This window comes from Oncorhynchus clarkii, chromosome 3, assembly GCF_045791955.1.
Source record: "Oncorhynchus clarkii lewisi isolate Uvic-CL-2024 chromosome 3, UVic_Ocla_1.0, whole genome shotgun sequence".
Lineage (NCBI taxonomy): Eukaryota > Metazoa > Chordata > Actinopteri > Salmoniformes > Salmonidae > Oncorhynchus > Oncorhynchus clarkii.
The window spans coordinates 82,596,716-82,613,109 of record NC_092149.1 but is presented as its reverse complement, the minus strand read 5'-3'; the positions used below and the strand labels follow the sequence as shown (position 1 = coordinate 82,613,109).

The 16,394-nt window shown below is 42.0% G+C and overlaps 1 protein-coding gene across 1 annotated transcript; it reads right to left on the bottom strand.

The window, feature by feature from the left end:
* Positions 1-4,229: 4,229 nt before the first annotated feature.
* Positions 4,230-13,781, bottom strand: LOC139405519 (WD repeat domain 4). The gene is made up of 11 exons (XM_071147921.1): positions 13,642-13,781; positions 12,959-13,027; positions 12,562-12,702; positions 12,280-12,436; positions 11,903-12,015; positions 11,724-11,784; positions 11,451-11,555; positions 5,521-5,585; positions 5,222-5,408; positions 4,983-5,052; positions 4,230-4,603 (listed from the first exon to the last, which is right to left on the bottom strand). The coding sequence occupies exons 1-11, from the start codon at positions 13,722-13,724 to the stop codon at positions 4,389-4,391; spliced, it is 1,266 nt and encodes a 421-aa protein (XP_071004022.1). The 5' UTR covers positions 13,725-13,781; the 3' UTR covers positions 4,230-4,388.
* Positions 13,782-16,394: the final 2,613 nt, after the last annotated feature.

The following is a 16,394-nucleotide window of genomic DNA, read 5'->3' as shown; positions in this document are numbered from 1 at the left end:
TATATGGCTGTGATTGCGCAAGGAATGAGCCTACACTTTCTGTCGTTCGCCCAAGGTCTTAGCAGCATTGTGACGTATTTGTAGGCATATCATTGGAAGATTGGCCATAAGAGACTACATTTTCCAGAGGTCCGCCCGGTGTCCTTTGTCTAAATTTGTGCGTAATCTTCAGGTGCGGTCATTTTCTCCTGGGATTCAGGAGAGAAAGCATGTGTCCAAGAACGATGTATCAATGAAGAGATATGTGAAAAACACCTTGAGGATTGATTCTAAACAACGTTTGCCATGTTTTCAGTCGATATTATGGAGTTAATTTGGAAAAAAGTTTGCGTTTTGAGGACTGAATTTATGGATTTTTTTTGGTAGCCAAATGTGATGTATAAAACGGAGCTATTTCTAATACACAAGGAATCTTTTTGGAAAAACTGAGCATCTGCTATCTAACTGAGAGTATCCTCATTGAAAACATCAGAAGTTCTTCAAAGGTAAATGATTTTATTTGAAGGCTTTTATGTTTTTGTTAATGTTGCGTGCTGGATGCTAACGCTAATGCTAACGCTAAATGCTAACGCGAAATGCTAACTCTAGCTAGCTACTTTTACACAAATGATTGTTTTCCTATGGTTGAGAAGCATATTTTGAAAATCTGAGATGACAGTGTTGTTTACAAAAGGCTAAGCTTGAGAGATGGCATATTTATTTCATTTCATTTGCGATTTTCATAAATAGTTAACGTTGTGTTATGCTAATGAGCTTGCTGATAGATTTACACAATCCTGGATACAGGGGTTTTTTCATAGCTAAACGTGACGCAGAAAACGGAGCGATTTGTCCTAAACAAATAATCTTTCAGGAAAAACTGAACATTTGCTATCTGAGAGTCTCCTCATTGAAAACATCTGAAGTTCTTCAAAGGTAAATGATTTTTTTGAATGCTTTTCTGTTTTTTTGTGTAAATGTTGCCAGCTGAATGCTAATGCTAAATGCTACGTTAGCCATCAATACTGTTACACAAATGCTTGTTTTGCAATGGTTGAGAAGCATATTTTGAAAATCTGAGATGACAGTGTTGTTAACAAAAGGCTAAGCTTGAGAGCTAGCATATTTATTTCATTTCATTTGCGATTTTCATGAATAGTTAACGTTGCGTTATGGTAATGAGCTTGAGTCTGTATTCACGAACCCGGATCCGGGATGGGGAGATCAGAAAGGTTAACTATTCATGAAAATCGCAAATGAAATGAAATAAATATGCTAGCTCTCAAGCTTAGCCTTTTGTTAACAACACTGTCATCTCAGATTTTCAAAATATGCTTCTCAACCATTGCAAAACAAGCATTTGTGTAACAGTATTGATGGCTAACGTAGCATTTAGCATTAGCATTCAGCTGGCAACATTTACACAAAAAAACAGAAAAGCATTCAAAAAAATCATTTACCTTTGAAGAACTTCAGATGTTTTCAATGAGGAGACTCTCAGATAGCAAATGTTCAGTTTTTCCTGAAAGATTATTTGTTTAGGACAAATCGCTCCGTTTTCTGCGTCACGTTTAGCTATGAAAAAACCCCTGTATCCAGGATTGTGTAAATCTATCAGCAAGCTCATTAGCATAACACAACGTTAACTATTTATGAAAATCGCAAATGAAATGAAATAAATATGCCATCTCTCAAGCTTAGCCTTTTGTAAACAACACTGTCATCTCAGATTTTCAAAATATGCTTCTCAACCATAGGAAAACAATCATTTGTGTAAAAGTAGCTAGCTAGAGTTAGCATTTCGCGTTAGCATTTAGCGTTAGCATTAGCGTTAGCATCCAGCACGCAACATTAACAAAAACATAAAAGCCTTCAAATAAAATCATTTACCTTTGAAGAACTTCTGATGTTTTCAATGAGGATACTCTCAGTTAGATAGCAGATGCTCAGTTTTTCCAAAAAGATTCCTTGTGTATTAGAAATAGCTCCGTTTTATACATCACATTTGGCTACCAAAAAAAATCCATAAATTCAGTCCTCAAAACGCAAACTTTTTTCCAAATTAACTCCATAATATCGACTGAAAACATGGCAAACGTTGTTTAGAATCAATCCTCAAGGTGTTTTTCACATATCTCTTCATTGATACATCGTTCTTGGACACATGCTTTCTCTCCTGAATCCCAGGAGAAAATGACCGCACCTGAAGATTACGCACAAATTTAGACAAAGGACACCGGGCGGACCTCTGGAAAATGTAGTCTCTTATGGCCAATCTTCCAATGATATGCCTACAAATACGTCACAATGCTGCTAAGACCTTGGGCGAACGACAGAAAGTGTAGGCTCATTCCTTGCGCAATCACAGCCATATAAGGAGAGAATGGAAAACAGAGCTTCAGAAATTCTGCTAATTCCTGGGTGATGCATCATCTTGGTTTCGCCTGTAGAATGAGTTCTGGGGCACTTACAGACAAAATCTTTGCAGATTCTGAAACTTCAGAGTGTTTTCTTTCCAAAACTGTCAAGAATATGCATAGTCGAGCATCTTTTCGTGACAAAATATCGCGCTTAAAACGGGAACGTTTTTTATCCAAAAATGAAATAGCGCCCCTAGAGCTCTAAGAGGTTAAATGAATGTATGTTCCTCTATTTCAGCTCAAACGTCCTATGGTGGAGACGAGTCAGTATGGCATTCTGAGGAAGAGGGGAAACCGACCAAGCCTGTCTGACTGGCTGGATGGACAATCCAAAGCTTATATCAGGGAATGTCGACTTGAACAGCACGGACTACTTCAGTGAACAATATTTTGATTCTATGTCTTGCCTTTTGTTTTTAAATGGGGTTTTTTCTTTCCAGGATGTACAGATTTTTTGTTGCCTTTTGTTGTTTCCTACAAAAATAAATGTTTATTTTAAATATAACCTTTTATGTGGACTGTTTGCGTTTTAGACTATTTATATTGAACAAAAATAGAAACGCAACATGTAAAGTGTTGGTCCCAATCCCAGAAATGTTCCATACGCACAAAAAGCTTATTTCTCTCCAATTTTGTGGCCAAATTAGTTTACATCCCTGCTAGTAAGCGTTTCTCTTTTACCAAGATAATCCATCCACCTGACAGGTGTGGCATATCAAGAAGCTGATTAAACAGCATGATCATTATACAGGTGCACCTTGTGCTGGGGACAATAAAAGGCCACTCTAAAATGTGCAGTTTTGTCACCCAACACAATGCCACAGATGTCTCAAGTTGAGGGAGCATGCAATTGGCATGCTGACTGCAGGAATGTCCATCAAAGCTATTGCCAGAGAATGTAATGTTCATTTCTCTACCACAAGCAGTACGTTGATCTGGCCTCAACCACAGACCACATGTAATCACACCAGCCCAGGACCTCCACATCCGGCTTCTTCACCTGCGGGATCGTCTGAGACCAGCCACCCGGACAGATGATGAATATTTATATTTGTAATAAAGCCCTTTTGTGAAAAAAAATGTATTCTGAGTGGGTGGGCCTATGCCTTCCCAGGCCCACCCATGGCTCCACCCCTGCCTAGGCATGTGAAATCCATAGATTAAGGCTTAATGAATTTATTTCAATTGACTGATTTCCTTGTATAAACTAATGCAGTAAAATCATTCAAAATGTTGCATTTACATTATTGTTCAGTATATAAATTCTACCCAGCAGTGCTTACTGAGTAGTCTTTCCTGTGGAGACGTTATGGTTCATGTGATTAAGCCAGACTGAATGGATGGTGAGCAACAAGTAGTCATCCCTGTTTACTTCTGAAGGTTTGAAGAGCTGTCAGTGTGGCGTTGAAACACCTTAAGCCTTTTAATGCAAGGGGACATTTTTACCTCTGAAATTTGATAAAAAACTTGTTATCCCACTTTGGAGACATCTCAGCCAATCACAGGTCCTGCCTTTCTCATTAAATAGCTCAGTGCTTCCTCTGCTAAATTAGGCTCATAATTTAAAAATGTTATTCACATGCAGACTCTGTATAAGTTGGTAATTAAGGCATATGAAAGTTAATGTTCAAGGAAGTATTTCTGAAGTGAAGTAGGAAATGTAATCAAATGCCCCCGATCCTGAATTGGGTCAGATATGCACTTTCTGACAGTGGAAGGACTTGGTTCCCCAGTGGTCAGGGTACGACACTACACTGTGCTTGGCTCTTGTTCAATTGGAGAAGACTATACATCTAGTGGAGCGCAAGAGACACTTTTAAGCAACAAACGGTCAGTCATCATTTTTTATTTAAAAAATAAAAGAAATGGCTAATTCTCGGTAAATCACAAATCATAATAAATTTACACAACTCAAATGGTTAGTCTATCCGTCTCCAAACAAAGATAGCTTTTTAAACCAAAATATAGAATCTGTCTGTCCTATCCGTTTCAGCTCGAGGCTTTGGTCACAGGCCCAGGCTGGTTGCCTTTCTTGGCTTTTTTACTAGCTCCGTTGGACTGCTGTCCCTTCCCTGGTCCTCTCTTTTTGCCTCCTTGTTCCTTCTGCTGTTGGAGCCTCTGCTGTTTCTTCTCTCTGTAGGACGCCATGTTGTCAAAGTTGCCCTTGTACAGGTGCTGGAACCGGCTCTCTAACCCTGCTGAGTCTGTTGTGAGGAGAAACAGGAAGGAGGGAGGAGCAGGGTCAGAGACGGTGAAAGAAATTGTAGCACAGTTCGTTCAGGTGGTTGATTACTATTAGAATATCCAATCAAAAGCCTTTGTTCTAAGCCTTGATCCAAGTTTATGTTGCAGGTATCTCTGAGCATCCACTAAATAACAGAGTAAAAAAACGACATGTAAAGTCTCCTGGTAGTCCGACTACTTCGCATTAAGAACTACTTAGCTCAGGGGAACATGGAGGAGGCAGACATGGAGCCAAGTGCATAAACAACCCAGGTTAGAACTGCTCTTTACTGAGTGAGTAGGAGAAGGATGATGGGTAATGTGAGGGCACAGTGTTGTGCCGTACGTGTGATGACTCACCCTGAAGTGCCTCCCAATGTGGCTGAAGGGCCTCCGTCACTCTTTTCAGCTCTGGGCTTTCACTGTCGCACTGCAGAGAGAGAGAGAGAGAGAGAGAGAGAGAGAGAACAAAACACCCCAGTGGCAACATAAGGGATAACACACAAACCCTGGTGTGTTTGTTTACTAAACAAGAACAGTATACTGTTGTGTGAGATGAGCTTGGAGGGTACTACGGTGTTGTCAACGAACAGCAGTACCTGCCAGCTGTCTTGCGTGTGTGTGTACACGAGGAACGGCGTCTCTCGGCTATCCAGCAGGACCCAGAGCCGACCCTGGGGGTCAAAGGTCAAATCCAGAGGACAGTGAGGTAGGGTCAACCTGCTGGAGGGCATCAGTCGCTCCTCTGTCCCTTGCTCCATCCCAAACAACTGCACCGAGGGAACTCTGGAAAACACAGGACAAATATTATGTCACAGGTTACCCACATACACTGATCTACATAGCTAGGGTCATTTATGTGCACAGTACACTGTCAACTCCTGATATATGCACCGACCTCTCACACTGCACCGCCACATGATGTCCACCGGGGGATCCAGCGATCCTACTGACTGCAGACCTCTGGGAACAAAAGGTACAAATTATGATGATGTCACAAACATAACTAGGGGGGGGGGGGGAATTGACGACCCGCTATGGTCTTGCATCAGGTCAAATACCAACAGTTGACCCTAAAAAAATAAATAAAATAAAAAAATTCACTGGCAGGTGGAATGAAAACATTCTTTCAACTCGTGGGTTGGCTGGCGGGTGCAGAACAATTATATTTCGGGTTGTAAACGTTTTCAATTAATATCATTTTTATTTTATTTTTGACAAATCCAGGAATCCTTGTTGTGTTGAATTATGTTACGAATCCCATTAGGCTATGTTAGCGGTGATGCAGACATAGCCAGGCTACCAGCCACGCCACGAGAGAGTAGAGCAGGGAACTTTCCATTAGTAGGCCTGTGTTTCAGCATGCAGAGCTTTATATTCCCTTCAACCAGGAAACAATATGTTACCATGTTCATTTCCCTGACTCTATAGCTCACTTAAAAATGGCGAATGTAAAAAGAGAGAGAGAAAAAAAAGAAAGGTTATGATGGTGAAATTACACCAGCATGGAAACAGGTGTTGCCTGAGTAAAATCCCCGGTTTGGAAGGATTTTGGCGTCATTGTAGACAAGGAGGACAACAACCAGGTAGCTGGATAGACTGCCTGCAAAAGAGCGAGTAGGTATTTGTTTAAGATGAGGTTTATTAACAGTTCATTATTACATTAAAATGTAGGTTTTTGTTCATTTAGACCATATACAGGCAATAGAAAGTTTAAACCTGTACGGCTGGTATCTAAATCGCCTACTAAATAAATCTAGGCTAAATAAAAGGTAACCTGTTGCAGCCTATTAGATTCTGGGAATTGTTTACTTAAGTCTCAATTAAACCATTTGATTATGTAAACAAAAGGTATTGTTTGGTTATGTCAGCTATAGGCTTTCATTAGGTAAGAAAAAAAGCTAGTTAGAAAGTTTTTTTTCAAAGCAGTTTGAGTTGCCAATGTGCCCCAACGCATTGTGAAAAGAACATATCGTTCTTAATTCATGGCATCATGGTTTTCCTTTTATCCAAATGTTGAAGACAAAATTATTTTATGCATGGAATAGCCTATTACTCTGGAGTTATAAAAACAATTAGGCATAAATATATTGAAGTTAATTAGCGGGCCACAGACCAGCTCTCGGGAACAGTTCTATGCCTTTCTATACAGGACACAGCCACATACAGTGGAGTGAAAAGCTATTTGCCCCCTTACTAATTTTCTCTACTTTTGCATATTTTTGACACCGAATGTTATCAGATATTCAACCAAAACCTAACATTAGATAAAGAGAACCTGAGTGAACAAATATACTTGACCGTTGGTATAAGGTTCTTACTATGGAATGCAGTATTGGGTTTTTGCCAGGCATAAATGGGACCCATGTCATCCATAAAGTTATACTTTTGACTCATCTGTCCATAGAACATTCTTCCAAGAGTCTTCCAAGATCATCCAGGTGCTCTTTTGGCAAACTTGAGTCCACTTTTTGGATGAAATGGGTCCCATTATGTCTGGTGAAAACCAACACTGCATTCCACAGTAAGAACCTCATACCAACGGTCAAGCATGGTGGTGGTGGTGTGATGGTTTGGGGATGCTTTGCTGCCTCAGGACCTGGACGAGTTGCTTTAATAGAAGGAACCATGAATTGTGCTCTGTATCAGAATTGGAGAATGTCAGGCCATCCGTCTGTGAGCTAAAGTGGAGCTGGGTAATACAGCAAGACAATGATACAAAACACACAATCAAGTCTACATGTAAATGGTTAAAAAGTAACAAAACAGAAGTTTTGGAATGGTGTGTAGTCAAAGTCCAGACCTAGTCCCAAATGAGATGTTGTAGCAGGACTTGAAATGAGCAGTTCATGTTAAAAAAAAAACACAAATGTCACTGAGTTAAAGCAGTGCTGTATGGAAGAGTGGGACAGAATTTCTCCACAGCGACGTGAGAGACTGATCAACAACTACAGGAAGCATTTGGTTGCAGTCGTTGAATTAAAAATATATATATATATATGTTATTTAACCACACAAGTCAGTTAAGAACAAATTCTTATTTACAATAACGGCCTAGGAACAGTGGGTTAACTGCCTTGTTCAGAGGCAGAGCGACAGATTTTTACCTTGTCAGCTCGGGGATTCGATCTTGCAACCTTTCGGTTACTAGTCCAATGCTCTAACCACTAGGCTACCTGCCGCCCCGTTTGAGTATAAGTGGGCAATAACTTTTCCAACTTGGGAATTAGGGTGTTTGCATAACTTTCTTAATTAAATAAGTATCAATTTATTTTGTTATTTGTAAATTCAGGTTCCCTTTATCTAACATTAGGTTTTGGATGAAGATCTGATAACATTCAGGATAAAAACAATATGCAGAAATAGAGAAAATAAGGGGACAGATACTTTATCACAGTACTGTATACACAGAGGGGGCTGTGACCTACAAACAGCCAGCTCTATGGATTGAAGCTTCGCATGAGTGACGACAAGGAGAGCTACTCAGTATACATATTGATGGATTCTCTTCAAATGTAACATGTTTCAAGTTAAACTGTAGTTTTGTTTGTTTCCTGTTTAGTGAATGATTACTGTGAGTAATAATGGAGTTTAGGTCATGAAACTGTGTGTATGCTAATTTTAGAAAAAGGTTGACCTTGATCAGATAAGAGGAAATTGCCTGGGATCAGAGAGCAAGGTCAGGACCTGAAGATGGACGGGCTGGGATTCTGACATCTAGGTAAACAAGAGAGCAGCATGGACATTCCACAGGGGAAAGGAGGGAAACTCATTGGGGTCATAACATGTATAGCCGGGGAGGTAAAGAGGGCGGTGAAGAAGGAGGTGAAGAGGCAGGTGAAGAAGGAGGTGAAGAGGGAGGTGAAGAGGGAGGTGAAGAAGGAGGTGAAGAAGGAGGTGAAGAGGCAGGTGAAGAAGGAGGTGAAGAGGCAGGTGAAGAAGGAGGTGAAGAGGCAGGTGAAGAGGGAGGTGAAGAAGGAGGGGAAGAGGCAGGTGAAGAGGGAGGGGAAGAAGGAGGGGAAGAAGGAGGGAGGGGAAGAGGGAGGGAGGGGAAGAGGGAGGGAGGGGAAGAGGGAGGGGAGAGTATAAGACTTGTTGTGAGCGTTCTAAAATGTGCACTCAGCTTCTTGGTAATAACCACTTGAAACTTCTGGTCTCAGTTCCTTTTTTTGCAAAGAGTTTGCAATGGCATTTTGATTTGTAACAGTATGAATGACAATGTTTGCTAGTTGTTGCTAAATGCACACCCAGAAGAGGAATGACTCCATGTATCAGTGGCTTGGTTAACTGCTACAGTCCCACGCCGGCGCATTTCAGACTTCAGACCCCTTTAAAACATTGTGTTTGAACTACAGACTTCTTGGGGTTGTACTATTGGATAAGTCCATATATTCTTGATCCACTGACACCAACCATTAGTCTGTGTGAGCTACAACTCAATAAGACAAGAGCGGATCCTGAAGGGGCCCGGGGGGTTTAAACGTCTATAGAGTCCAAACGGTTTGAGATAAAAGTATTAATAGCCATCTACAGTATGCAGGTTGTCCAATCAAAAACTGATATTTTGACCAATGGGTAAAATGTTAATTGTGTAGATAACTCCTATAAGAAAAGCAATTGTCCAAACCTCATGTCTCTACCATAATCAATTCAAATGTTATTGGAGTATCTACCCTTGTAGGATCCCCCCCACCCCAAAAGAAAATGGAGGCCAGAGCAAACAATGAATCTGGAAAATAGCATCGTGCCAGCTAGGCTGGATTGTTGTGTGAGAATTAAGGCTGACTGACAGGCTCACCATTGAATCCGGTTGACATAAAACAAGATAGATATCGATTTTGAGATGTAATATTTCAATATAGGCTTTTCATATTAATGTGAATGTACTGTTGTTTTTCAAATATCTCTCACAAAAACAAGCGTCTCTATGAAATGTCAACAGAGCTCTGTAAAGACCATAAGCTGTGTGTTAAATTTGGCTTTTTGCCACCCGCGGAAACAACTCTGCAGACGACCACAATATGTAATGTCCTCAAAAGTCACTGCGAGAAAGCGCACTGCTCTGTAACCAGAGATCAGTGTATTATTAACTAATGAATTAGGTTACAAAATCAGACTGTTTGAATATAATGTTAATGATACTGTAGGCTAGAGAATATAATGTTAATATAATGTTAATGATACTGTAGGTTAGAGAATATAATGTTCTGAGGTCTGGATTTGGAGTCACACTCAAAATTAAAGTGGAAAACCACACTACAGGCTGATCCAACTTTGATGTAATGTCCTTAAAACAAGTCAAAATGAGGCTCAGTAGTGTGTGTGGCCTCCACATGCCTGTATGACCTCCCTACAACGCCTGGGCATGCTCCTGATGAGGTGGTGGATGGTCTCTTGAGGGATCTCCTCCCAGACCTGGACTAAAGCATCCGCCAACTCCTGGACAGTCTGTGGTGCAACGTGGCGTTGGTGGATGGAGCGAGACATGACGTCCAAGATGTGCTCAATTGGATTCAGGTCTGGGGAACGGGCGTACCAGTCCATAGCATCAATGCCTTCCTCTTGCAGGAACTGCTGACACACTCCAGCCACATGAGGTCTAGCATTGTCTTGCATTATGAGGAACCCAGGGCCAACCGCACCAGCATATGGTCTCACAAGGGGTCTGAGGATCTCATCATCTTGGTACTTAATGGCAGTCAGGCTACCTCTGGCGAGCACATGGAGGGCTGTGCGGCCCCACAAAGAAATGCCACCCCACACCATGACTGACCCACCGCCAAATCGGTCATGCTGGAAGATGTTGTAGACAGCAGAACGTTCTCCACGGCGTCTCCAGACTGTCACGTGTGAACCTGCTTTCATCTGTGAAGAGCACAGGGCGCCAGTGGCGAATTTGCCAATCTTGTTGTTATCTGGCAAATTAAAAACGTCCTGCACGGTGTTGGGCTGTAAGCACAACCCCTACCTGTGGACGTCGGGCCCTCATACCACCCTCATGGAGTCTGTTTCTGACCGTTTGAGCAGACACATGCACATTTGTGGCCTGCTGGAGGTCATTTTGCAGGTCTCTGGCAGTGCTCCTCCTGCTCCTCCTTGCACAAAGGCGGAGGTAGCGGTCCTGCTGCTGGGTTGTTGCCCTCCTACGGCCTTCTCCACGTACTGGCCTGTCTCCTGGTATGCTCTGGACACTACGCTGACAGACACAGCAAACCTTCTTGCCACAGCTCGCATTGATGTGCCATCCTGGATGAGCTGCACTACCTGGCCACTTGTGTGGGTTGTAGACTCCGTCTCATGCTACCTCTAGAGTGAAAGCACCGCCAGCATTCAAAAGTGACCAAAACATCAGCCAGGAAGCATAGGAACTGAGAAGTGGTCTGTGGTCCCCACCTGCAGAACCACTTCTTTATTGGGGGTGTCTTGCTAATTGCCTATAATTTCCACCTGTTGTCTATTCCATTTGCACAACAGCATGTGAAATGTATCGTCAATCAGTGTTGCTTCCTAAGTGGACAGTTTGATTTCACAGAAGTGTGATTGACTTGGAGTTAGATTGTGTTGTTTAAGTGTTCCCTTTATTTTTTTGAGCAGTGTATATTTTATAGTGAAATTTCATCCACCCCCTAATCATTGAAAAGCAGAGACTCTCCTGAACAGATGTTAGAAGGTAAGGGGTTTCTTCTACGTAGACGATCGTAGGAAATCCCAGGACATACTGTCTTTAACACTGTAATAAGCTCACATAGTCGCTGTCACAAACTCCAAACAGTTGTCACTGACTAGTTGGGATCTCAGGACTGATAGGGTGAGAAGTAAAGTGGTCACCTTTTCCTTTTCTGTGTCTGAGTTCGGCATGTCCCTCAGCTGCTTCAGGTCCCAGCTCTGCAGCCTCCGACCTGACTCATACTCCCACAGCTTCATGGTCCCATCCTGTCAACACACACCAGCAGTCAGACACACCAGTCTCTATTGAATTTTGTGTGTGTGTGCAGTAGTAGAGCTTAATCTGAACCGGTACAAGTGATACCTCTATCTGAAAGATCATCCAGCGGTATGTAATATCACTCAATTCAGCAGAATTGTGTCTAGATATCTCACCCCTGATCCAGAGAGTAGCCACTGTGGGTGTCCTGGTGGGGCCAAAAGAGAACTGACAAATCTATGGAGAAAAAAAAACTTGAAATATCAGGAAATTGGAGTGGTAACCGACTGGTTAAACATTAATTCATGTTTAAATTCTGTGGCCATTCATTGCTAGGTAGGCCAGCTGTACTCACTCCAAGTGTCCCAGGCAGAATGCCTGAATGTTGTGTGGTGACCTCAAGTGGCTGACCCTGATCTTCTCATCGCGGTCAGCTGTGACGACATACTTGTCGTTGGGGGTCAGGGTCTAGAAGAGAAGAGTGGGGGAGATATCCCAAACTGACTGGCAGTTCACCAGGAGTTGTTCACTTGAAGCCATTGATCGGGATGTTACTATTGTGAAAAATGTACAACCATTGAAGGCATCGAACCCCATCAAACTCTGCCAAATCTGAGATGTAAGACGGGACTAAGTAAGGGCTATCCCATCTTCTGAAAATGCCCTTTAAAAACATTCAACTATGAAAAATAACCTACCCTTTAATAAGAAAGTATCATGTGAATGAATTACCATTGATAGAAGCATGGATAGATGTCCCAGCTTCAACTCTCCTGTCTTCTGGGGCTCCACCACAGAGAAGGAGTAGACGTCACCTGACTTGTCTGCTGCCCACACCTCATCCTCAGCCTCGGTGAACACAAGAGACGTGCACCTCCGCACAACCCACCTGAAAATAATACAATGGTCTCACTCAACATCTCAAAGAGAGCGACAAATCGACACATTAAGATTTTTTTTTTGCTGATTTCAGTAAGTCGGATATTTGCTTTTATCTGCTTGTCCTATGGATACCTTGTACTGATGACCTGCCATGAGGGTTCGCAGCGGAACAGAACCAGGCGTTTGGTGTCATCTGTCAGCGCGACCAGCTTCGCAGAGGAGGAAACGGCGAACGCCAGGATCTTGTCACTTCCTGTCTCTTCTGATCCATCACTACCAGGATGAAAGGGATCAGTACATTTCTGGTGAAATCGTATCCCTTGAAAACAGTTGCTTCTTACCACACGGTGACACACACACACACATTTCAAATCAAACAAGTGACACGTGGTTCAGTCACATATCTAGGTCTAGCAAGTCTGACGATAACTCAGCAATGATGGGTACACTGCAAGGGGTTGGCAACACATATTATACATTCCTGAGAGGTCAGTTGGCTGAAAAGACACAGCTAGCTAATGTTGTTTACCTTTTGTTGTCGGCCTCTGGGTCCTTTGGCTTCGGTTCTGCTGCGCTGCAGTCAAACACAAATGGTTCTCTGGTACAAAAAGAGGAAGGAGCATTTAATCATTGATGATTTAAAATGTGGAATTGTGATTTAATACACATAGCTGGCTAGCCCAAGAATGTACTAAAGTAGCCTGTTTTGTACTCAGTACAAAACATTAGGAACACCTTTCTAATATTGGAGTTGCAGCCTGCGCGCCTGGCACGTACTACCATACCGCGTTCAAAGGCAGTTCAATATTTTGTCTTGGCGCACACACACACACACACACACACACACACACACACACACACACACACACACACACACACACACACACACACACACACACACACACGTCTCGTGGCTTAACCTGTCTCCTCCCCTTCTTCATCATCACTGATTGAAGTTGATTTAACAAGTGACGTCAAAAGGGGGTCATAGCGTTCACCTGGTCATTCTGTGATGGAAAATATGTTGTACTCTCACTGTATAACGTTACCGTCTATGAATGGACTAACTTAGCTAATAACGTTAGCTAGGATGATACGGAGTTAACGTTAGTTATCTTATTTATTTCTCATCGCTACTAGCCTACTAGCTTAGCTTATACGACGCATTATTGTACAAACAATACAATATTAGCCACATCTGTTCGTACAAACCTGCTCTTTTTAGTGTGTATTGCAATTAGTTTTTTTTCATAGGTTGAAACAAGCCATTCTCCACAGGCACCGAGAGATGCCATGGCTACTTCTACAAATACCGTTCACGTGGGACGCACAGAAGTGCGGAAGTATTTGTCGCACCTCTTTTACGTCACCAAAGAACAAATCGTACATTAAAAGATGATCGATACACTGATGAGAGTCGTTGTCCACAAAGCGGCACGGCGGGCTGTCTACCTAGCGTCTATCCTTCCTTTGGATTGCTGGATACAATTCAATTCAATTTAAGGGCTTTATTGGCATGGGAAACATATGTTAACATTGCCAAAGCAAGTGAAGTAGATAATAAACAAAAGTGAAATAAACAAAAAATGTACAGTAAACATTACACTCACAAAAGTGCCAAAAGAAAATACATTTCAAATGTCATATTGTGTGCAAATAGTTAAAAGGGGAAAATAAATCAACATAAATATGGGTTGTATTTCAAATGTTTTTTTTGTTCTTCACTGGTTGGCCTTTTCTTGTGGCAACAAGTCACCAATCTTGCTGCCGTGATTTCATACTGTGGTATTTTACCTAGTAGATATGGGAGTTTATCAAAATTGGATTTGTTTTCGAATTATTTGTGGATCTGTGTAATCTGAGGAAAATATATGTCTCCAATATGGTCATTCATTTGGCAGGAGATCAGGAAGTGCAGCTCAGTTTCCACCTCATTTTGTGGGCAGTGTGCACATAGCCTGTCTTCTCTTGAGAGTCAGGTCTGCATACGGCGGCCTTTCTCAATAGCAAGGCTGTGCTCACTGAGTCTGTACATAGTCAAAGCTTTCCTTCATTTTGGGTCAGTTGCGTCTTCCTCTCTGGGACAGTCCTTCCTTTGGCTTGGTCGTCACTAGTTACCACAGCCACAAAGTAAAAAATTCCACCTATTTCAACAATTTATCTTCTTAAAATGTGATTTTGAACATAACCCTAACGACACTGCTAACGGTATACCTTAAATTAAGAGCAAATATCACATTTTATTATCCTTAAAAAAAAAAAGATATAACCCATTTTGACTTTGTGGTTGTGGTAAATAGCCTTGCATGATTTTGCATGATGCACCATTTGTGGTTCAACACCAATTTAGCAATTTAAACACTGGAGTGATAGATGTGCAGAAGATGAATGTGCAAGTAGAGATACTGGGGTGCAAAGGAGAAAAAAACTAAAACAATATGGGGATGAGGTAGTTGGATGGGCTATTTACAGATGGGCTATGTACAGGTGCAGTGATCTGTGAGCTGCTCTGCCAGCTGGTGCTTAAAGCTAGTGAGGGAGATATACGTCTCCAGCTTCAGTGATTTTTGCAATTCGTTCCAGTCATTGGCAGCAGAGACGTGGAGGGAGAGGCTGCCAAAATTAAGAATTGGCTTTGGGGGTGACCAGTGATATATACCTGCTGGAGCGCGTGCTATGGGTGGGTGTTGCTAGGGTGACCAGTGAGCTGAGACAAGGCGGGCTTTACCTACAGTGCCTTGCGAAAGTATTCGGCCCCCTTGAACTTTGCAACCTTTTGCCACATTTCAGGCTTCAAACATAAAGATATAAAACTGTATTTTTTTGTGAAGAATCAACAACAAGTGGGACACAATCATGAAGTGGATCAACATTTATTGGATATTTCAAACTTTTTTAACAAATCAAAAACTGAAAAATTGGGCGTGCAAAATTATTCAGCCCCTTTACTTTCAGTGCAGCAAACTCTCTCCAGAAGTTCAGTGAGGATCACTGAATGATCCAATGTTGACCTAAATGACTAATGATGATAAATACAATCCACCTGTGTGTAATCAAGTCTCCGTATAAATGCACCTGCACTGTGATAGTCTCAGAGGTCCGTTAAAAGCGCAGAGAGCATCATGAAGAACAAGGAACACACCAGGCAGGTCCGAGATACTGTTGTGAAGAAGTTTAAAGCCGGATTTGGATACAAAAATATTTCCCAAGCTTTAAACATCCCAAGGAGCACTGTGCAAGCGATAATATTGAAATGGAAGGAGTATCAGACCACTGCAAATCTACCAAGACCTGGCCGTCCCTCTAAACTTTCAGCTCATACAAGGAGAAGACTGATCAGAGATGCAGCCAAGAGGCCCATGATCACTCTGGATGAACTGCAGAGATCTACAGCTGAGGTGGGAGACTCTGTCCATAGGACAACAATCAGTCGTATATTGCACAAATCTGGCCTTTATGGAAGAGTGGCAAGAAAGCCATTTCTTAAAGATGTCCATAAAAAGTGTTGTTTAAAGTTTGCCACAAGCCACCTGGGAGACACACCAAACATGTGGAAGAAGGTGCTCTGGTCAGATGAAACCAAAATTGAACTTTTTGGCAACAATGCAAAACGTTATGTTTGGCGTAAAAGCAACACAGCTCATCACCCTGAACACAACATCCCCACTGTCAAACATGGTGGTGGCAGCATCATGGTTTGGGCCTGCTTTTCTTCAGCACGGACAGGGAAGATGGTTAAAATTGATGGGAAGATGGATGGAGCCAAATACAGGACCATTCTGGAAGAAAACCTGATGGAGTCTGCAAAAGACCTGAGACTGGCACGGAGATTTGTCTTCCAACAAGACAATGATCCAAAACATAAAGCAAAATCTACAATGGAATGGTTAAAAAATAAACATATCCAACCTCACTGGGCTCGAGCTGTTTTGCAAGGAGGAATGGTAAAAAATTTCAGTCTCTCG